This window comes from Ursus arctos, unplaced genomic scaffold (genome assembly GCF_023065955.2).
Source record: "Ursus arctos isolate Adak ecotype North America unplaced genomic scaffold, UrsArc2.0 scaffold_12, whole genome shotgun sequence".
Classification (NCBI taxonomy): Eukaryota; Metazoa; Chordata; class Mammalia; order Carnivora; family Ursidae; genus Ursus; species Ursus arctos.
The window spans coordinates 71,215,123-71,237,100 of NW_026622786.1; the positions used below are offsets into that span (position 1 = coordinate 71,215,123).

At 60.9% G+C, this 21,978-nt stretch overlaps 1 protein-coding gene across 7 annotated transcripts in view; it reads right to left on the reverse strand.

The window, feature by feature from the left end:
* The window catches only part of PTPRF (protein tyrosine phosphatase receptor type F), an 85,931-nt gene that overhangs the window by 18,700 nt on the left and 45,253 nt on the right, over window positions 1-21,978 (reverse strand). For 2 of the 7 annotated variants that reach the window (XM_026498296.4, XM_044383914.3), the window contains exons 8-16: window positions 13,081-13,350; window positions 10,823-11,404; window positions 10,433-10,569; window positions 9,852-9,996; window positions 6,060-6,365; window positions 5,237-5,430; window positions 2,169-2,195; window positions 720-837; window positions 62-640 (exon numbers count right to left, since the gene is read on the reverse strand). In XM_026498296.4, the coding sequence (XP_026354081.1) occupies window positions 62-640; window positions 720-837; window positions 2,169-2,195; window positions 5,237-5,430; window positions 6,060-6,365; window positions 9,852-9,996; window positions 10,433-10,569; window positions 10,823-11,404; window positions 13,081-13,350 (2,358 nt within the window). The remainder of the gene's footprint in view (window positions 1-61; window positions 641-719; window positions 838-2,168; window positions 2,196-5,236; window positions 5,431-6,059; window positions 6,366-9,851; window positions 9,997-10,432; window positions 10,570-10,822; window positions 11,405-13,080; window positions 13,351-21,978) is intronic. The other 5 variants (XM_026498298.4, XM_044383915.3, XM_044383917.3 and 2 more) reach the window with 3 other exon arrangements.

Sequence of the window (21,978 nt, forward strand, 5' to 3'; positions counted from 1 at the left end):
AGGTCAGTGGGTCAAGGAGAGCAGAGATCCCCAGGCGCGGCCACGTGCCCGCAGCACACACCTTGCTCCACGGGCATGGTCCGGGACTGGATGCTGGGGCTGAGTGGGCCGGCGCCTTTGCCGGTCCGCGCGCGGACCTTGATGTCGTAAGTGGTGTCCGGCTTGAGGCCGGAGAGCGTAAGGCGGGTGTGCGCAGTGACGTTCTGCAGTTCCTGCTGGCTGTTGATGTCACGGTACACCACGGAGTAGTTGGTGATGTGCCCGTTCCTCTCCGCCAGCACCGGGGGGTCCCAGGTCAGCTCCGTGGTGGAGGTGGTCAGCCCTATCACACGCAGGTTTTGGGGGAAGCCGCTGGGTGCGTCCTCAGGAGTCGTGATCTCCTTCTGGAACTCCTCTCCGAGGCCAGCCCGGTTCTTGGCGGCCAGCTGGAAAATGTAGGTGGCTCCCTTGTGTAGGCCGATGACCGTAAAGTGCTGTTTGTCCTTGCCAAAATCCATGCTGGTGGGCTCTGGCTCGTCGGCGCGGCGGTACTGCAGCCGGTAGCCCAGCAGTTCTCCGGGGAGCTCCTTGGGCGGTTGCCACTGCAGCAGCGCGGTGTTCATGGCCGTGGTGCTGACCATCATGGTGGGCCGGCCTGGGACTGAACAACCACGCGCTGGGCTCTGGTGCCACCCACCTGGCTGCCCCGCCCTCGGCTCTGTCCCTGACCCCTCACTCACCTGCCCCCGTTGTGGTGACAATTTTGGGCTTGCTGCGGGCACCATCTCCCTTGGTGGTGTAGGCGGCGACGGTAACAGAGTAGGTGGTCTCTGGGGTCAGGCCGCTGATGGTGGTTTCCTGAGGATGAGGAGGGACCCATTCCCGTCACCGAGGAGCAAGGAGGCCAGCCCGTGCCAGCCACCTCAGGACCTCAGCCGGTGGGGAGTCTCTGGGGCACACAGGGCCGGAGGTGCCGTGCCATGCTGGGCTCTGCCGGACGCAGGGCAGGCAGGTGGGGCGTGCGCCCGGGAGGACCCGCCCGTCCCAGGAGCTGCACGCCTGGAGCAGACTGCTCCCTCTTCCTTTCAGGTAAGAACAAAGGGCTACACTGTTCCTCCACTCCACCGTACCGCGAGTGACACCTCACGAGGTCTGTGCATACATGACACACAGGGCACAGAGCTTCGCACGCACACAGCACCTCGCGTGGCTCTTGGCACAGCACCTCGTGTGGCTCTGTGTAAGCAGGCAAGGGGCCACTGCAGTGCACGTGTGTGCACACACACACACGCGCGCGTGCGCCCATCCACACCCACACCCGCAAGCAAGGTGGACTGGGCCAAGGTGCTACCCTGCAGGACCCATCAGGACCCCACCTGACCTCATGTAGAAATGGGTTCTGTGAACACCGTATACCTCGCAATACCTTGTGAGACAGGGAAGAAAGTTGAGGACAGCAACCCCCCACCGTGGGGAACGTTACTCCCCCACTGTCCCAGGAGATGCCTAAGAAGTCAGCCAGGGCAGTGTCTCCCAGCCTCGGCAGGCCCTGCCTATGCCCATCTCCAGCCGAGGCATCACTTCCAGACATGCGGAGAAACACCACAGGAGGCCAAGCCACGCCACACGGAGGGGAGAGTGGGAAGAGGGGAGGGAACCACCGTGCAGTGGGAGCAGAGCTGTCACCACCAGCCCTGGTGTCCCTCCAGCTCTGAGTCTCAGGTGGGGCCACTGCAGCCACCACCGACCCCTCGCAGACAGCCTCCTGCCCCAGCTGGAGGGCGTCCCAGGGCTGGGGCTCCAGAATGCACCAATGCCGGAACCGGCTCCCCAGATTTCCCTCCCAGCCTGGGCCAGGAGCCGGTGATTTTTCACTCCAGAGATCAATAAGGCCTAATGATCAGGATCGGATTTAACTCCATCCCCGTCTGGCCAGAGCAGGGGCCAGGCCCTGGTCGATCACAAACACTGGCCTCAAATTGCTGCTCGACAGGCGAGAAGTAAGGATTAGAGGAAATGCCAATCGCTGCTCAGCTCGCCGCCTGAGTCTAAACGCCAATTTTCTCCGGATGTGGCTGGTGCCCTGTGGATCTCGGCAGCTCAGGCTGGGGGGGAAGGCGGGGGAGGGGAGCGTCCCACGAGCCCAGCCTGACCCAGGTCTCGCCCGCGCTCGCACACCTGTTACTTACATAGTCCTCGGACTCCTCTGGCCGCCACTGACCGCAGGAGAGAGAGAAAGGGAGACAGGATGTGAAGGACTCTGACTGGAGTGGGCCTGGCCCAGGGAAGGGCAGAGGGAGGGCACAGGCCTCTAAGGGGCCTGCCCATGGGGGCAGCACCCCAGGACCACTCCCCATCCGCAGATCCCAGCCCATGCTGTTTGCCAGGGCTGAGGTGGGGAGGGAGACCAGGAGGGCACACGGCCTGAACAGGAGGGCTCCAGGACAGAGGGACCAGAGAGCGCCACCTACAGGTGCTTTGAGGAAGAGGTTGCCAGACACTGGGAAGACACTGGGAGAGTCTGGCCTGGGCCAGTCCTGGCCTATGCCTGTTGTCATGGTACGATTATTCAGTGTCTCCTTTCACTTTCCAAAGTCTCCCAGTTGGGAGACAGATGACACAGCTGGCCCAGGCAGGAGCATATCTCAGGAACAGTGAGAGCTGCATCAGTCAGGGCCAGGAGGTCGGGGGGCAGGCGGGCCAGCAAGATGGTCAAAGTGTGAATGCCAGGCTTGGAGCCTGGGCCATTCCCCACAGGCACAGGGGAAGCACTCAGACCTCTATTCCTTGCCGGGGCTGCCTGAGGTCTCACTGCGGTAGGAAGGCGTATTTCCGGGCTGGCAATGTCCCTATTTCTTGGTATACTCTTCTTTATGCCACAGCGCGTGCAGATGCACTAGCTGGACAGACAGAAGGAGTGAGGCGTCCCTTCTGTGGTCCTGTGGCACCGGAGGGCTGAAGTTGGCTGGTGTCCAGCACATCAAAGGGAGATGGCCCTCCGGGCTAGACGGACCATGGGGTCCTCTGGTCCAACCACCCTCGAAGTGCTGGTCCGGCTTCTGTCCACTGACCCCAGCTCCTCCTGTTCTGGGAAGCTCTGCTGGAAAGGTCTTGCAAGGAGCCTGGGACAGAATATGACAGCAGGCCCTCAATGGGTCCCTACTGGCCGTGGCCACTTTCAAGGGTGTGACTGGGCCCACTTCCTAGTGGTTCCTTGCCTGGGGCGGGGGGAAGACTCTCGCTGTCCAAGCCAGGCCTGGGTATGAAGGTTCTCAGACAGCACCACTCCCATGTCAGAGGCAAAGTGAGGGAGAAGAAGGAAAGACAACGTGGATGCAGCAACATGGAGGGAGAGAAGATGGAAGGGAGCAGCAGAAAGGAGAGAGAGGAGGACAAGGCAGGCACAGTCAGTGAGAGGAGACAACAAAGAGAGGGAGGAAAAACATACTGTGAAAAACAGGTAAACCCGAGATGGAGACATACATAGAAGGCTGCACACTCGAGGGGCGTGTGACCCCCATGGTGCTTCCAGAACTGATGGGGGCCCTGGGCTGAGCAGGTGAAGGACAGGCTGTGGTGGTCTTGACAGGGTGGTCAGTGGACAGCTGGACCCTGTGGCCAGGCAGGGGACCAGGCCCCATCTGCTCTCCCCCTGGCTTGGAGCAGAATGACCCGGTCCAGCACCGAGGTCCCAGGGGGCCAGTCCTAGGGGGCCACCAGGGCAGGCCCTCCATCTTCAGTTGGCTTTCCTGGAGCCCAGGCTCATGTCTGCCCCCTGTCATGGCATGTCTGAGGCCACAAGGACAGTGTCCCTCCTCCTGTGGCCCAGCTCCCTTCAAACCACTTGGAACCAGAAGGGGGCACTTGAAAGGGTGCCTTGGAAACCCCACTGGGTGCAGCTGGGCCGCTGGCCCCCGAGGATGGGAGGGGCTGGAGGGAGCCCATTCCTGGGATGTTTCTGGGTGGGTGTGTCTGTGGAGGCCCCCGGAGTCGTCCTCAACCTGCCCCAGGAATGTCGCCGGGTGCACAAGTCCGCCTCCCCACCCCGGTGCTGTCTCAGCGCTGGGCAAGCTGAGAGGAGGAAGAGAGCACCCTCTGGCCAGAGAGGAATTTTGCCTGAGTGCTAAGCCCAGCCAGAGGCAGGCAGGCCCCATCTGTCCGTGTGGGTGAGCCCACCCTGAGCACAACACGTAGAACACGGGGTCTGCCCCTGCACCTCTGGGCCCAGCCCAGGGTGGGGGGAAAAGCTGGACGGGGAAGGCATGTGGGCTCTGAGGGGAATCTGGGCTCCTTCCCCCAGGGCTGGCGCAGTGCTGCTCACTGTGGATCCCCTCCCAAGGCCCTGATTCTGGCTGGGGAGACCCTGAAAGCAGACCACCAGCTAGGACTCTTCAGCAGAATATTTGGGGAGGAAACTCGCCATAGCAATTACAGCTCTTTTCAGGAGTCCAGAGACCGGGTTTCTTGTCCAGAGTCAGCCACCGACTTACTGGGAAATTCTGGGCCATTCACATAACCTCCCAGTATCTCAGATTCTAGAATAGCAAACCAGTGCTCGGGATACCCCAGGGACCTCACCCCAAGCTCACAGGTGAAATCATTATCCCCTGGAAGCACACAGAAGAAGACATGAGGCTGGCTGCCAGGCCCAGACCTTGAGCGTAAACACCAGCAGCTGAGCCACCCTCCTGGGGGCCAGGCCCAGAGCAACACCCCAGTTCAGCCATTCACAAAACTCTGCCATGGCCAAAGCCCGAGTGGGGGCAGATGACGTCAGGAGTGCTCGCCCTGCCCTGGCTGGGAGAGGAATAGCCGGCCAGCCCAGCACTGTTGAGGAGAAAGGAAAATCTTAAATCCCAGACTAACTGACAGTGAACTTGCTTCCTGCAAAACACAAAGGAGGGCTGGGGGGGGGGGGTGAAGCCTGAGCAGGGGGTGACAGCAGAAGCCAGGGTCTGTGCTCCTCACTGCCAGGGCTGGCGTCTGAGCCACAGAGATGACGGCCAGGCTGGGACAGTCACCAGGGCAGATGGGGCTGGCATCGCTCAGGCAGACCCGAGACGGAAGAGGGAGTGTTCCTGGAAGCTAGCCCTAACGTCCTGGTCTGAGCGGCCCCAAGCCTGACACACAGCAGGACATCTCGGTGTCTGAGTCTCCTGCGGGCAGGCAGGGGACGGGACGAACCTGGGCTCTGCAGAGGTAGGGCTGCGTGCTGGTCCAGCCCACCTTCCCACCCCGCCACCGGCCAGCGGCGTACCTGGGCCTCCGCCAGCATGACGTCCTGGATGATGGGTGGGCCACGGGTCTCGCCGTTCTCCAGCCGCACATAGGTGACCTGGTAGCCACGGATCTGGCCGTGCTGCTTGCTGGGGACGGGCAGCTTCCAAGAGACGCGCACAGCGGTGGAATTCAGTGGCTCTACCTCCACCTTCCGTGGTGGCCCACTGGGCACTGGGGACCAGGAAGAGAAGAAAGTCAGGCCTGGTGGTATGGACCTCGGTGCTGGGGGCACAGCACACTCCAGGGCCTTGCCTTTGCACTCCACTGCCCCAGGAAAGGCCCTGATAGAGTTTCTGTAGACTGTCCCTGCCGGGAACATGGACGGCTCCCGTTGCCTAGCACAGGGAAGGCCTGCCGATCCCTCTGGCCTTGAGTTGCCTCACTCGGTGGGGAGGGGAGGGGTGAGGCACCAGGCCCTACCTAAAGTCAGCACAACCTGTCCCATCTTCTGGGCCCCCACATCATGCCAACGTCTGGCCAAGACCGAGTCTCGCTGATTCTACTCTGAGCATCCCTTGCACCAGTCTTCCCAATCTCCACCTCCCAGATCTTAGGTGGGGCTGCTGCTTCTGTCTAAGCCTCGCGAGGCTCCAGCTTTCTTGGAGCTAGCCCCAAAGGCTGGGGTTTGGGCACAGGCTATCCCATCAGCTACATTTCCTCAGTGTGGGCTATTAAGCCTGCAGCAGGCAGGCCGGTCCTTTCTGGCTTGCGTGAGGCACAGGCCCTGGGGGTGTGAGGTGGGTGGTGTCTGGGAGGGGTGCCTCCCCTCCCCCGCCCCACCCCTCAGTGCCACCGCCTACCGTCTTCATCCGTGCGCACTAGCACCGGGCTGCTCTCCGGGCCGGGGCCCACGTCTGTGTGCGCCCGCACCCACACCCGGTACTCCGTCCACTTCTCCAGGCCCACCAGGTCCCAGCTGGAGTGCTCGCGACTGATGCTCTCCACCACATGCCGCCCTCGGTCCTCGCCGTCCACTGCCTCGTAAGCCACCGAGTACTGGGTGATGACGCCGTTGCGGCTGGCGGCCGGCGGCGGGACCCAACTTACCCGGACTGTGGTGGAGCCCGTGCTCACACAGGTCACCTTCTGGGGAGGGGCAGAGGGGGCTGGGGAAGACAAATGGGGGGAAGCAGGCAGATGGAGGGTGGGGGTCGCAGGCACGGTGACTAGTCACAGAGGATGGGAAACTCACCCAGGCGGGCTACTCCCCGAGTGCAGGATGGCTATCCCGGGGCCCCTCCTAGGCAGGCTGCCACGGCTGCTGCCAGCCAGCGTGGCTCCCTCTGGACCACAGGCTCTCCACACACACACACACACACACACACACACACACTCACTCACGCGCACGGTGTCTCCCACACACACATATGGTGTCTTTCACACAGCACCTCACACACACACAGGGGCTCTCCGACACATATGCTTGTCTCGCATAAAACACACACCCTGCCAGCTACACACAGGCATGGGTCATGACTCCCCACCCTGTCACCCTTGGTTCCACATACAACCACCTACGGAGACCCTCCAGCGGCTGTGCCCCTAGCTCTCGTCAGGACTGGCAGCCACAGTGACCCATCTCTGTGCCTACGTGGGCAGGGTGCCTGTGCTGGAGCCGCGAGCAGCCACAGAGACTGGAGGCCAGACGGGAAAGAGGCCAATGGCCCTGGCTAATTTGGAGAACATGACCCCACAGAGGTGCTCTCACTCCATGAGTTCTTTGGGGTTAGGAGGCAGGTCTGTGCCCCCCTTGTTCCCAGCGACGTTTCCAGGCCGTATCCCCACTGAGGAACCTGGTGCTATTACATGGCTTCCTCGCCATCTCGAGCGCTGCCCCCACCCCCTGCCAGGGTGACTTCAGCAGTCTCCCTCTCCGGCCCGAGCCCCTCATCTCCAGGGCTTTCTCCCCTGCACTGCTGTGGCCATGCCCTAGATACTGCCACACTCAGAATGGCCCTACTCCCCAAAACGTGGCCTCCAACACCCCCTTACAGACCCTCACCTTGTCCCAGCGCAGCTGCTCAAGGTCCCCGGCACTGTGCTGGCTCTACACACCCCCCTGCCCCCCGGGACCTCCGCCCATTGACCTACCATCCTTACCGGCCTCGGTATTGGGCTTTGAGCCCAAGGTCCTGCACTTCACCGCTCTACACATACCCCCAATTCCCTCACCTACTTCCCTTTCCGCACTCCCGCCCAGCCTGCGCCAAGCCCAGGACGGATCCAATCCTCTGCCCTGTTCAAGGCAGCCCGGGGGCAGGTAGAAAAATGTCGCCTGCCCATGCACTCTATGAGCACATCCCCAGTGGCCTCACCTGGGCGCCTGCAGCCTGCGGCCTCTGTTCTCTGCCCAGCTCACTCCGCCACTACACACAGAACGCTTTCCACCTCCTCCACGCTCCGCTAACCTCCAGCTCTCAGCTCACAACTGTCTCCCACTTTGCAGAGAAAACTGAAGCCTCCCACCAGCAGCTCCCTCCATCTCTTGGCACCAAACCCACTGAACAACTGCGACCTCACTGAGCCACCCTTGCTTCCCACGAGGGGGGAAGGTGTGCCCCGCCGTCTAAGGCGGAGCTCTCCCATCCGCGCTCTGTCCCCTTCCCCCACCTCCGTGAGCCTCCAAGATCCTTCTCTTCCCCGAATTTTCGACTTCTCTGTATGGACTCATTCCTAGTAACATTTACACATGCTCAAATTTTTCTTATCTTAATAGACAGAACCCATCGTCGGGCCCACAGCACCCCTCCTCCAGCTGCAGCGGTCCCCTCCCTCCGACTAGTCCTCACAACACCCCTCCCAGCCCCTCCGCCGGGTGCCCGAAGCGGCGGCCCCTCCTGTGCTCCTCCGGCCCCGGCAGACCAGCAGCATCTGGTCTGCTCCTTCAAACTCTCTGCTTCCAACCACCAAGACACTCTCCTCTCCGGGATTTCCTGCTGTCTCTGGTCATCCTCCTCAGGGTCCCCCAGCTCTAGCCCAGCATGGCCACTCGCATAGCGTAAGGCCTCCCCGGCTGCGGCGCCTGCTTCGGTCCCACTTCCTACCATCTTTCCGGGTCTACACACCAGAAGCGCACAATTCGCCTGATGCTCCCCTTTCCCTCAGCATCCCAAAGCCAGTCCATCACCAGGTCCCGGGCAGCTGGCACCCCAGATGGCTCTCTAACCGCCCCCCCGCCAGCTTATCTGAGCTGCCCTCTTTTGCTTAGACTACCGCACGGCCTCCTAACCGGTGTCTGGCATCCTGCTGGGCTGTCCCGTGCATTCTCACCCGGCGGCCAGCCAGCCCTCCCACCTGTCCTCTCAACCTGTGGCCGGCTGCTGTGGTCGGGTGGCTGCTTCAGCCACACTGGCTCCCTGCTCGCCCCTGACCACAACTAAGTGCCTTCCTGCTTTAGGGCCTTTGCACCGGTTGCCCAAGGCCCGTGTCACCCACGGAAGCCCCCTTGGCCCCCTTAGACCAGAGGAAGCTCCCATCCCGTCATCTCTCCACTGCTATCTCCTCCACAGCACTTCACACAAATGTAATTAAAAGCTCATTTGGGTAATTGCAGGTTTAACATCTACCTGCCCCACTAGACGAGGATCCCTGCAGGTAAAGGCCACGTCAGGGTCATGCTGCCAGCCGTGCACCGTGCACGGGCCCAGCAGGGTGAGGCCGGGGCCTATAGGATGAATCTGTGCATACTAGGTCACACACGGCCTCCCCTCATCACTGGCACATTCACACACAGGCCCACGTCACCTCAGACACAGCTGCGTTTAAGGCTGCCGCCTGTGCTGTCTCAAAGCCATGGTCCCATCCAGCCACACATCCGTGGCCCCCACTGTGAGGACACAGAGCCTCATGGCCACTCAATCAGTGGGGCACACCAGACACTCACTCCTACAGGTGTGGCCCAGCCAGGTGGTCAGACGGGGTCACGCGCAGCCTCACGGCATCAGTCTCACGTACACAGTTAACACACAAAGCCACGAGGCTGTCACGCAAACGGTCTCACAGACGGTCTCACACACAGAAGGCCGCGTGGTCCTAAGGCAGGCACGTAGACATTCTCAGTCACACAGTCTCATTCTCACAGACGTGTCCCTACGTGCGGCTGGCTCAGTGTGAGATGACACAGCTCACATATTCTTCATGGTGGGGGTCATGAGGCAGGGAATGTAGGTGACAGGGGAGATGAGATGTGGGGATATGGAGAGGGAGGACAGCTGCCAAAGCGGGGACATGTCTGAGACATGGCAAGCATAGCTGTCCCACCGCTGAGAATGGCCTAGTCAGCTAGTTTGACCAGCACAGATGGGGGGGTCAGGGAGGGATGAGTCACAGACACAGAACTTACCTGACCGGGGGGGCGGGGCCTGGGGGAGGGAGGGGCAGAAGTCGGGTGGGGAGCAGCGCCGGCAGCAGCTGCCTGGACGCAGACTGGCGGGAACTTACCTGTTCCTCTCTCAGCGTCCAGACCCGGAGCCCAGACCAGAGTCCAGTCCAGGGCCCAGCAGACCTGACCACCCCCCTGGTCAAGGGGGAAGGGTGTGTGTGTCTGTGTCCCAGCCCAGCCGTAGCAGGCAGTAGCCTCAGGAGACACTTACTGGACTGTGCCGTGCGGGCCTCAATGGTGGGGGTGAAGACGCCCACCCCCATCTCGGAACGGGCGGCCAGCTGGAAGTGGTACAGTGTGTCAGGCTTCAGGTCCTCTAGAGTGTAGGAGGAGGTGGGGTCGAAGGTCACCTTGTGCTGGAAGAGCAGGGAGCACTCACTGACTGTTCCCCAACATGGGCTGCACCTGACCCCTCTGGACCCACTGTGGCTCCAGGGCTGGCTCCATGTCACATGGCCCCTGGACCACACAAGGGACTCGGCGCAGCCCATGCCACAGACACCTCGCCGACTACATGGCCACGAACGCCTGAAACAAGGGGCTCTGGTGGCGAATTTGAGGGCTCTGCCAGTGCCATGTGAGCCACAGAGCCTGAGAGACCCAAGAAGAGACCTGGGGACTCTGCGCCCAGCACAGGGGTGACAAAGACTATAGATCACTCCCAGGGAAAAGCCTGGGGCCTGTGTCCACACAACCACAAAATCCAGAAAGCCTGCCTGGGTGAGGCCACCACAGGCCCTACGGGGTCAGGAGGAGCCCTCCTCCCTTCTCTTGTCCCCGCCGAGCACTCACCTGCTGGCCTTCATCCTCTGCTGCCCAGTACACCAGCTCATACTTGACGATCCGCTCCTGCGGGGGCAGCAGCCACGACAGCTGGATCCTGGTGTCCGACTCCGCCTCCGCCTGGAAGTCCGCCGGTTGGGCAGGCACTGCAACACCCCCACGCCAGGTGCCGTGAGCCTTACCAGTTCCCCTCGAGGGCAGGGGCACCCAGAGAAAGAAGGCAGGGGAAGACGCCCCCGTGTCCCTGTCCTGCATCCCAAGCGACCACGCACGTGTGGAATAGAGGCCCTCCACCCCCCGCGGCCTGCAAGCCCATAGCCTGAGGATAGAGGCCCTGCCACAGCCTTGCCCAGCCTGGCCCCGCTGCCGCTGGCCAGCTGGCGCGCCGCCCACACCTACCTCCCTGCTGTGTCTTGACCTGGATGGCGGGGCTGGGAGGGCCGTCGCCCACGGCAGTGAAGGCCAGCACGCGCAGGCTGTAGGTGATACCAGGCAGTAGGCTGCCCACGGTGGTGAGGAGCCCCGCGTCCGTGTTGTGCTTGTGCCAGGCGCTCAGGGGGCGGCGGGAGTCGGGGGTGTAGTAGACGCGGTAGCCGCGCACCAGGCCGTTGGGCTCCTCGGGCGGCTCCCACTGCACCAGCATGGTGCTGGCGCTCAGCATGCGGGCCTGCACGCGGCGCGGCGGGCTGGAGGGCGCCTGCTCCCCCGTGCGCGCCCGCACCGCCTCGCTGGGCGGCCCTCGGCCGATGCTGTTCACCGCCAGCACGCGGAAGGCGTACTCCGAGAAAGGGCTGAGGCCGCCGATGCTGTAGCGCGTCATGGACACACCATCCACCTCCTGGAAGGGCCCCTCCGCACCTGCTGCGCGGTACTGGATGCCGTAGTAGGACACCGGCTCCGAGTTCCCGGAGTCCCAGGTCAGGGTGACGCTGGTGGCAGTCGTCTCTGTCACCACAAGGTCAATCGGAGGTTTCGGCAGAGCTGGGAACGAAGGGGGAGGCTCAGAGCTGCCTGCGGTCACGACCCCAGGAGCCAACCCCGCCCGGGGTGTTATCCGACCAGAGTGTGGCTGAGCCCCACAGCCTCCCTTGAAGAACGGCCTGGAAAGCTGGAGGTGACCGCTAAGGGCACCACCTAGTGGGGGATGGTGACACTTGTCGGTGCCCCCAGGGGCCCTCGGTCATCTTGTGTCTACCGCTATCACTTCCAGAACTCACTGGACCGGGCCAGATGGAAGGCGCACAGGCTGGATGGCGGAGGTCTGCCTCTGGGGCCTGCCTACGCTCACCTGTGGGCACTCACGTGTAACTGGGGTTGCTGTTGGGAGAGATGTGCCTACAAGAACAGCCTGGATTTTATTTTATTTTATTTTTTTATTTTTTTAAAGATTTTATTTATTTATGTGACAGAGAGACAGCCAGCGAGAGGGAACACAGCAGGGGGAGTGGGAGAGGAAGAAGCAGGCTCACAGCGGAGGAGCCCGATGTGGGACTCGATCCCGGTACGTCAGGATCACGCCCTGAGCCGAAGGCAGACGCCTTTAACGACTGCGCTACCCAGGCGCCCAGAACAGCCTGGATTTTAGAAAGAGTGATGGGCTGCTGGCCCCACACACCTGTGGCTTGGCTCAAATTGAAGGTGGAGAAGTCCCAGACCCAGAGCCAAGCACTTAACAAGTAATTACCAAGTGCCTGCTACATGCTGGGCACTGTGCTGGGGCTGAGGACACAAGGTCACATGGTTGGTCATATCCTTGCTCTCGTGAAGTTTACGTTCTAGGGTGAGTGGACAGTGCCGAGTCCATAATCATGACTATGGGGCATGCAAGGACAGCACCGAGCAGGGTGCTGAGCTGGGGAAAATCCACAAAGTCCTCAGAGCTGGACAGTGAGAGGACCGGCATGGCGAGGGTGGGACGAGGGCCTGGCGGAACCGAGCTGAGCCAGTAGGGCCGGGCGAGGTGAGTGAGGGCCCGGTCTTTACCCTAAAGGCAATGGGAGCCACTGGAGAGCTGTTTCTTAAAACAGAGTGCTCAGATGCTGCTCTGCATCTTCAAAGGATCATTCTAGTCGCAGAACGGAGGACAGCTCTGAGGGGGGAAGAGTGGATGCAGGGGGCCTGGAGGAGTGTGCGTGCCTATCCCAGGGCTCAGGCGGAGAGCCCACGTCCCCTTGGCCACTCTTCACCACATCCTTGACAGGAGGCTGGTGAGCCTGAGGGTGCGGTCCCATGGAGTGGCTAGGGGGCCATGCTGCGGCATCAGAGCCCCAAGGGTTCAAGGCCTTGCTCTGCCATTTACTCCCACATGACCCTGTGTCTCAGTTGCCTCATCTGTACAGGGGAACGAGGATGTCTACCTCCCAGGGTAACACAGACTGAACAAAGTGATCTCTGCTCACCACCACGGCAGAAGCAGAGGCACCCCAGGACCTCAGTACCTCTTAGCTATTACTACGAACACCAAGAATGACGGAAACCCCTCTCTCCACCACTGAGGGCCAGCAGGACCCCAGGGGGCACCCAGGAGAGGGCAATGACCCCTCGACCTCATCCACCCCCACCCACACAGGCTCACCTGCTACAGGTGCCGGGACCACCTGTCGCCCTCGGCAACGGGGCAGGCCACAGGCCACGGCAGGCACGCATGTGGCACTCACCTTTCACTGTGACCTGGGCTGTGGCCTCGATCATGCCGAGAGAGGAGATGGCCACGCAGGTGTAGTTGGCAGAGCGCACGACATTGCTGAGCTCCAGCACATTGCGGCCAACTGGCATCTCGTCCTCCTTGGTGAGCTCCTCGGCCCCCATCATCCACTTCACGTAGGGCATGGGCGCGCCCACCGCAACACAAGTCAGGTTCACGCTGCCACCCGGCATCACCTCTTGGCTGCTGGGAGGGATCGAGAAACGAGGAGCCACACGGCGCACTGTGGGAGGAGGGAGAGAGGCACTCACAGGCCGGGCAAGACACTCGCGAGGATGGAAGGGCAGGGGCCCCTCATCCAGGAAGCCCCTCTTGTCAGAGCCGAACCCACCTCAGAGACAGGTGGGGCAGAGTCCCTGGGCCCCAGCTTACCACCTCCCATCCCACTTTTGGGCTAGAAGTAGCCCCCACGCTCAGAGACTGGAACATGAGAGATTCCACAACCAAGCTCCCCCTTTACAGCCTAGGGAACTGAGGCCCAGAAAAGTCCTGCTGTCTGCCCAGGGTCACACAGGGACTCGGTGCAAGGCTCAGGCCTCGGGTCTATACTGTGGGCCTTGTCAGGGCCAACATTCCAGGCTGCTTTCCAGTGCCCACCCCTACCTGCTCCTGACCCCCCACCATGGGTCTCCAGAGGGGCTAACTGGGGCACCAGTGAGAGAAGTCCAGGCACCAAGGGCGGAGGACCTCAGAGCATGGCTGGGGCAGGGCAGAGGGGCTGGCCAGGAGTGACGTGGCCACCTTCTCTGGAGTCACTGCCTCCACCTCGAGGCCGTGACCCGAGGGAAGAGATGACCTCAGCCATGCGCAAGGCACAGCCTGGGAACCCAAGGGGAAGGGCCACCCCTCCGAAGGGGCTGGGCAGGGGCAAGGGATCAGGGCGGGCCAGGGACGTGGTCCGCGGGCAGGATGGGCATGACGATGGCAGTAACATGATGAGGGCGCCGAACAGACGGCTTTCTGCGCCAATGAACAAGGGTCTCAAGGGGGAGGGTGGCTGTGTCTGGCCACGGCCTCCGGCCTTGGGCTTCCCAGGCCAACGTGCAGCCTGGACCCCCCAAAGTTGCAAGCTTGACACGAACATTTGCAACATGCATAGGGAGGGCAGTCAGGCAAGACCTAGCCGTGGGCAGGCATGCTTGGCGTGCTGATGGGTCATGCAGCTGGTGGGCCGAGGCTGAGATGTGTCCTTCATGGGCACCCCTACAGACAGGGCCGGAGAACGCAGACAGCAAGGCTACGTGACCAAAAGGCATCACTGAGAGTGTGTGTGGGTCTCTGAGGACCCGTGCTGGGGAGCCTGGCATGCAGAGGACCCATGCCGTCGCATCAGGGGCCCCTCACTACAGGTTCCGGACTCTGATGCTCGGAGAGCCTCAGACCACAAAATCAGAGCCGGAAGTAACTACAGAGAGCACCCAGTCCAACCTCGGACCTCACTGCACAGGGTCAGGCTGTGGCCCAGAGACCAGACATCCAACGAATCACCAGGTCCTGTTAACGGATGGCCCAAAGTATCTTTCAAACCCACTACTTTCTTTCCGAACCAGAGGCTACTGCCCCCACCAGAGCCTCAGCCACCTCCCTCTCTCCTGGCACTGCGGTTTGAGCAGCTCTCTTCCAGAACCGGCCCTCCACCAACAGCTAGCACAAGTCTGTTCACATCACCTCTCTGTTAAACACCCCTGCATGGTCCCCTCAATGATTCCTCAGGCCACACAGCTGGACCCCACCTCACTCAGCCCCTGCCTCAACTCTGTCCACACCGCCTCGCTCGGAGACCTCTGGACAGAAGCCCCCGGCAAGCCATGTGTGACTGGCATCATGGGCTGAGTTCCCTCTGCCCCCGGGCTCACTGGGGTCTCAGTGTGTCGCACGGACGTCTAGTGTTCTACCTTATAGAACCGGCCTCCCTTTGGACTTTTGCAAAAACCATTAGAACAACAACTTTCTCTCTGTACTGCAGCGGCCAACCTTAGAAGAACCAAGAACCACCTTTCATAACACACGGGAGAACACGCTGGAGAACAAAGACATCAATTGTGGAGAGCAGAGCTGAGAGACAAACACAAAAGCCTGATCGAACTGTTGAACTACCTGGATCCAGCCCCGCCCGACACCAGATCGACTTCTACATATTTTAGTTTGGGAAGACAAGAATCTCCTTGTTTTGCTTAACCTGATTAAGTAGGTTTCTGTCACTTGTCCCAGAGCTGGGAGTCCCCACGGAATGACGACAGCAAGTCATCGACAGAGACTTCTGCATGGCAAGACAATAGGTGGATCCCGGGCACGGCTGGCGGGAGGGACCCACGACAGGGAGCACTCTTTGAGCACTCCCTCAAATGGCACAAGAGGGAGACCAGGAGGCCAGGACAGTAGCATCAGCCAGCCCGGTGCTGCGTGCCCTCCAACGAGCTCTGGAGCTGGCCGTGGGGGGCGGGCCGTGGGAGGAGAGGCTCAGGCAGGCAGGTCTGTGTGCTGACCAGGCCCAGGCCTGCCAACAAAGGGAGGGGCCCAGCAGAGCCCTGGCTGGAGCAGAGCCTTATTAACCAATCAGCTCTTTATCCCCAGCCAGGCTTTTCGTTCACAAGCATCAGAACAGGCTCGGGGAAGGGAAACCCCTCTTGAGTTCCTACCATGTGAGGAAGGTTTCCTGCTATAGATCCTGTCACCTCCAGACTGCAGACAGGGGAACAGACTTAAGACTGATACTTTCAAGTGACGTGCCTCAGCTTAAGTATTATCAGGAGGTTGTCAGTGTGATGAAAAGCTCACACCCTTTTGAGGCCTGGCTGATAGGGTGGAAAAAAGACACCTAGGAGGTTTTGTGGAGAAGCTCCTGGGCTTCTGGGTAGCCAAGGCTGGCAGAATTTATTCTCCAGTTGGCAGAAGGATGGGGCTTGGAGAGCCTGTGCCAGGAGAGGTCATGGCTGCAAGTTTGACCCTGGCCAGTAGTGGAATCTTGGGGCCTGATTAGTCCCTGGACAGAAAAACAAAGAGCCCAGGGAAAGGCAGTAGGTTCTTGGCCAATAAACCTTGGGTCCCAACGTAAGCAGCGTAGAAAGCTGATGGGACCGTAACCCAAATGGTCCCGGGAGGGCAAAATCTTCTGTTCCATGGCCAGGAAATGGAGGCCTTTCAGAACAAACGTTGGAAATAGCTCTGTTTTTAGTTTTATTGTTCCCTCCTACATGCAGGTGGAAGAGAGAACTCCAGGGGCTAAGGATGAGTTTGAGAGGTCAGAAGAGACCCTTGGGATCATCCCTAGCACCAGGCAAGGGCCTCCAGCCCGGAGACTGCTGGGGATGGCACCCCTGACGCGTTCACTAGAATGCTCCGGGTACACGCACTCCGGGCACATGCGAGGCGTTCTGGTGTGAGATTTCCCCCAACTCAGGCTCAGCCTCCCTGCAGCGTGAGCGAGGTTAGGGGAGGTCTACAGAGGGAGGGTGGGGTCAATAGAGGTAAGACACAACTTCCTGGGATCCTGAGTGCCAGTGGGGCCCCGTGTCCTGGACCTGCCCGGACGGCCACCCTCATCCTAACAGCCGGGCGTGGCCGGCCCCTCCCTGCAGCAGCCCCACCCGCACCCCTCCCGCTGTCCCAGACACGAGGCCTCCAGAAGGGGCAGGACGCGCCCTGGACTCAATCTATTGACAGAAGCAACAGCAGGGAAGAAAAAACCAGAGCCGGGAAAAATGCACTTAGGGTGTAATCTTGGGCTCCGACAATGCCGGTCTATTACTGTTCCCCGTGCATCCTTAGTGCTGACGTTTTATAGACAATTTCCAAAACAGGGCTCTGCCATTTCTGGATTATATTTCAGCTGTAACTTTTAAGTCTAATTATTTGCGCTGACAACCCCGTATAATAGGGCGGTGTGGCGCCCGGAGGCATCAGCATTCAGTGGAGTGACAGCCTAATCGCAGGGGGAGGGCGGCCTCGCAATCTGCATTCACTCGCGGAAATTTCTCTGATGAAAATAACACAACATTAAGGAGGGGATAAGGGGCAGGATCCACTGTATCAAGATAAAATAACTCTTTAATAAATAACCTTGTGGCTGCCGCAGAGCAGTAATTAAATGCCGGCGCACTCGGCACACAGTTTTAAGTAAAGCTGGAAAAATGTAAGATGTAATTATCAGCGCCAAACAAATTACCAGCCCGGCAAATCCCCCTGGAATATTTAGAAACTCATTTCTGCCTTCCCGTTAAATATTTGTGTACGTGCTTTATTTTTGGTGGGACCGCAGAGGGGGAGAAGGGAAAGGGACCAGGGACCAGGGCGGTGGGGGGAAGGGGTGTAGGGGGAGGTGGCTGAGGGCTGGGCTGTCTCTGCTGATGACTGCTTTCTGAACGCCCCGGCAGATGCGCCCGGTCAGCGAAATGGTGTAACCGAAATGCCCCAGAGCTCGGGAGTGCATATGGACGGATGCTCAGAGCTGATATCTGAGCTGAGGCCACAGCCCTCCTCCAGACTGGCTCCCTTCTCCCTCCTGGAGGAAACCCAAGCCATGGAGATATGATGCAGAGGGGAGCAGGTGGCGCAAGTCTGCTCCCTGGGGCTCAGCCCAAAGCCCAGTGGCCAGGTGAGTCTCCTCTGACCACTCAGACCACGTGACACAAGAATGACCGCTCATCCCTGCTGCCAGCCCCAAGACTAGGGATATCGGTCTGGCCCTGAGGGTGGGGCTGAGAACAGAGCCCCATGTGAGAATGCTCTGGAGCGGGCTAGAGCAGGGTCTCTGGGGAGCCCTTCCCAACCTGTGGCAGGGCTGGGGCCTCCTCTGGGCTCCCATGTGGGGCTAAGTTGCAGTCAACTGTCCAGTCTGGAGTGAGCTCCCTGAATGTGAATGCTAAGCCCCCAGCACAGGCCTGAGGAAACGGGAGTGGGCTGGGGCGGGGGGGCTGGGCAGAGGGGCCTGGGGCAGATGGGAAGATCTTCGTTTGGCTCTGGTCAGGGAGGCAAGAGACAAGAGTGTGGGAGATTTCCTCCATGCCTAAGATAACGCCACCCACCTGTGCCAGGGACGCCAGGTTTCAAGAGGCAGATTGGGGCTGGGTGCCCCATGGAGCTTGGTGGGGACCTCGAAGTCAGGGCAGACCTGCGGGACTTTTGTCCTGCGCTGCAAGACCTTGAGGCAGGAGCTCGTCCTAAATTAGCCTTTTCCCTTTGTCTTCCCACTGGCTGCAGCTGAGCCCGGGCAAAGGTGGCGTTTAGGGGATGAGGTTGTGGAAGGAAGGCCCCGCAGGCACATGTGCACACTACAGTGCTCACAGCCCCCCCGACCACTCAGGAGCCCCACCTGGCACAGGCGGCTGGCCCGGCCCAGGCATAACGGTGGGCACAGTGTCATGTCATGCACCATGCCTGCCTGACCGCCCCGAGCCCAGCTAAGGGAACATGCAGACATGTGGCACATCAGGGACCCAAGCAGCAGAAGCATGCAGGGCAGGGGGCCTGTCCACCCACCCCTAGTCCTGCCGGCCTGCCGGCCCAAACAACGCAGAGCAGAGCCCGACTGGCGGGCAGGCCTGGCTGGAGCGAGCCTGAGGGAGCTGACCGAGCCCGCTGGTCCCTACTGACGGGAGCATCCCATCGACGGGTGAACTGTAGATGGATAAGAAGTGAAAAGGACCAACCTTCTCGCTGATCTGAGAGATGAGAGTTTGGGTTGATGGCAGAGTGCGATGAGGATGAGGAGGGAATAAAAAAAGACAAGGAGAAACACAGAGAGAGTAAAAACAGGCCAACCTTCATCTGCCCACACAGCACGGACACGAGACAAGACTCTTGTGCCCCACGCACACGCACGTGCACGCAGGTGCGCGCGGACCACGCCGCTCACGAAAGACTCAGGACTCATGGAGGACACAGTGGACAGGGCTGGGTCCCACTGGCAGGTGCCGGGATGCCAAGGGCGGGACAGGGAGGGGTGGAAGGGGAGCACAGGTGGGCCCCCATGCCTCACGCACACCCCACGGCTCGACAGACCCAGTGAGCTGGGCTCTGGGGTCAGGGCCCCCCCAGCCCACAAACCCTCCAAGGCACGTGGGCCACTAGATTCCCACCACCCTGAAGGAGCCCCACACTGCAGGGCACCAGTGTGAGGAGCTGGTCTGGGCACCTATAGGGAGAAAGGCTGTGGAGACACCGCCCCATTTAGAGACAGCTGTGGCCAGCGGCCAGCTCCCTGCAGAGAAGGGAGACGGCTGGGGGCAGGCAGGGCACGGCCACGCCCTGGCCCCTGGCAGCTCTGTGTCCTGAGAGCTGGAGGAAAGAGACGCTGTGGAGGGAAGGAGAGGGTGAGTCACTTGGACAGGGAGACGGATGGTGACACAGAGAGGCTGGTCCACCCAGCCTGCCTGGGCCTGCTGGCCTGCGGGTGGAGCTGTGGGCAACTGTGAGCAAAGGCAGATGTACCCAGATGACGCATTCCCCCAACACATAGCCTGACAGCAGCAGCGGTCCTTGGCCACCAAGCGCTTCCCGTGTGCCAGCCACTGTGCCGGGAGCTTCCCACGAGCTGTCCCGTTATATGCAGCAGTTGCAGGGGCCCAGAGAGACGGCGGGGCTCTGAGAGTCCAGGGCACAGAGGAAGGACGTGAGGCACTGAAGACAAATCCAAGGAGATGTGGCCTTGAGCCCAGTGAACACAGCAGAAGAGGGAGACGGAGAGAGATGAATGTCGGTGGGAGGCTGTCCATATAGGGCAGTGGGTCCCAATACTGGGGCGGGGGGGAGGGATCCCCCCAGGTGACACTGGGCAAGGTCTGGAGACATTGTGGGTTCTCATGACTAGGGGTGCTGCTGGCATCTAGGGGGCCAGCAGGGCTGCTACACATCCTACGACCCCCAGGAGAGCCCCATATAACAGAGTCACCCGGCCCCGTGTCAACGGTGCCGAGGCTGAGAAACCTGGGCTGGAGGCCACACGGACCTGGATGTTGAGGCTCCTGACTGCTGGAGCCCACCGGCCTGGAGGGGGAAGGGGCCTGCTCTGGAAGGAGGTCTCATGGCTGCTCTGCTGGCAGGAAGTGGGCAGGTAGTGGGGGATTTCTCCACGGGCGGCCCACGCGCAAGCAGGCTTCAGGATAGAGCTGCCGGCCAGCACGGGAGGGGCTGTCCCAGGCCAGCTGGGGCTGACGGGCCCTCAGCGCTGCTGACGGTGGAACGCACGGGCTTTGCCAGGACTGAGAGGAAAAGTGGCGGAGACACCAGGGCAAAAGTCCTGGGAACTGGCTCTTAGGTGTCTGCAAGTCTTGTTGGTAGAGCCTGTCCTGGGGCTACAGGGCAGATCACTCTTGACTAAACAGGGCAGGTGGGGCCTGGCTATTAGGCGGGTCTTGTGCACAGAGACTTAGGACTGGCCCATGGACATCAGGGTCCACGGGAACGTATGTGAGAGAGGGAAGGACAAGCTAAACCACGTTGGGACAGCCTGCCTTAGGGTCCCTGACACGTGGGGCTAGAACTAAAGAAACCCCCACACTCGCTGCCCCAAAGGCCTGTGGGTATGGGCCGGAAAGGTGATTTAGGAAGGCTTGGTGGGAGTGGCAGATGGGCTGTGTCAGGACCCTGCCTGAACCCACCACGTGGGGCTGGAGGAAAGAGCTCCCTGGTTAGTGCCCGAGCTGCCGGCTATGGCGGCTGAGCGCAGCGCACCTCCAGAGACCCACCGCTTCACCTCAGGGCAGGGCCAGGGTGAGGGTGACTTCAGAGGGCACTACCCAGCCAAGATAATAATGCAGGGTCCATCACCTCCGTCTGGGCCTTCTCCTGCAGCTCTGCCCCAGGAAATGTGCCCATTAGACCACGGCTACGCAGCTTGCTTGGGCTTCTCAGTGGCTCTGTTGGGCCACTCCTTCCCCTGGTGCAGCCACATATGGCGAAAGCCTTTCTTGGGACCCCCACTCTTTTGACCCTATGATCTTTTGGAAGAAGTATTCAGTCAGGACCACGCAGCATTTGGAATGGTCCAGGTGGAAGGACGCAGGTCTCTGAGTAGGGCTGTTCCAGCGGGTCCTCTCTAGGAGGGGACTTGTCAGAGCCCCGTGCGCCTGCAGCAGCGTGGGGGGAAGGCCTTGCGCCTTACAGCTCCCCTCATCTCGGCCACCTGGGTGGCTCTCAGGCTCCCGGCCTCTCTGCTCTGATGCTGTTCCTTAAGATAGGCCCTGGGGCCACTTAGGCAGGCCTTGACAGGCAGGACACTTGACAAGGGGGCCAGTGGGGACCTCCCACCCCACACTCCCAACTCCAGTGAAGTGTCATCTATGGTCTCTGAGACACAATGTGCCCGTCACCCGACAGGCTGGCAGCCTTGGCCTCTTGGGAACCTGTGCCCTGACACGGAGCAGCTCCGTAATAACGACATGAATGATGGCCTAATTCTCTCTGCCCTGTCTGACCACGTGGCCCTAAAGAGTGGGACAGGCCACTGACATTGCCTGGGCGGACAGGCAGACGACCCCCTCGAGAAGCTACCCTAAGCACTTAGCGTGATGAAGTCATCGCTGCAAGAAAGCCGTGTCCACTTTCCTTTTCAAATCCCCCGAGTGGAGACAGTTTCACTTGTAATGATGCCCATCTGTGCGGGGGGCTCAGTGAGGGGATGTGGGGCAGGGGGGCTCCGAGGGCCCCTCCGGGCACTGTGCACACCAGACCCAGCACGTTCTCGGGAAGGAGCAGGTGGCCAGCTTTGGGCACCCCTGGGCTGTGAGCACAGCAGACACTGGACACTCCAAATCAGTCCCCAGGCCCTCTCCGCTGGGTACCTGGACTTGTGAAGATGCACGATCCCCCAAGTCTCAGCAAAGGACACCTGAGACTCAGGAGGTGCTCACCT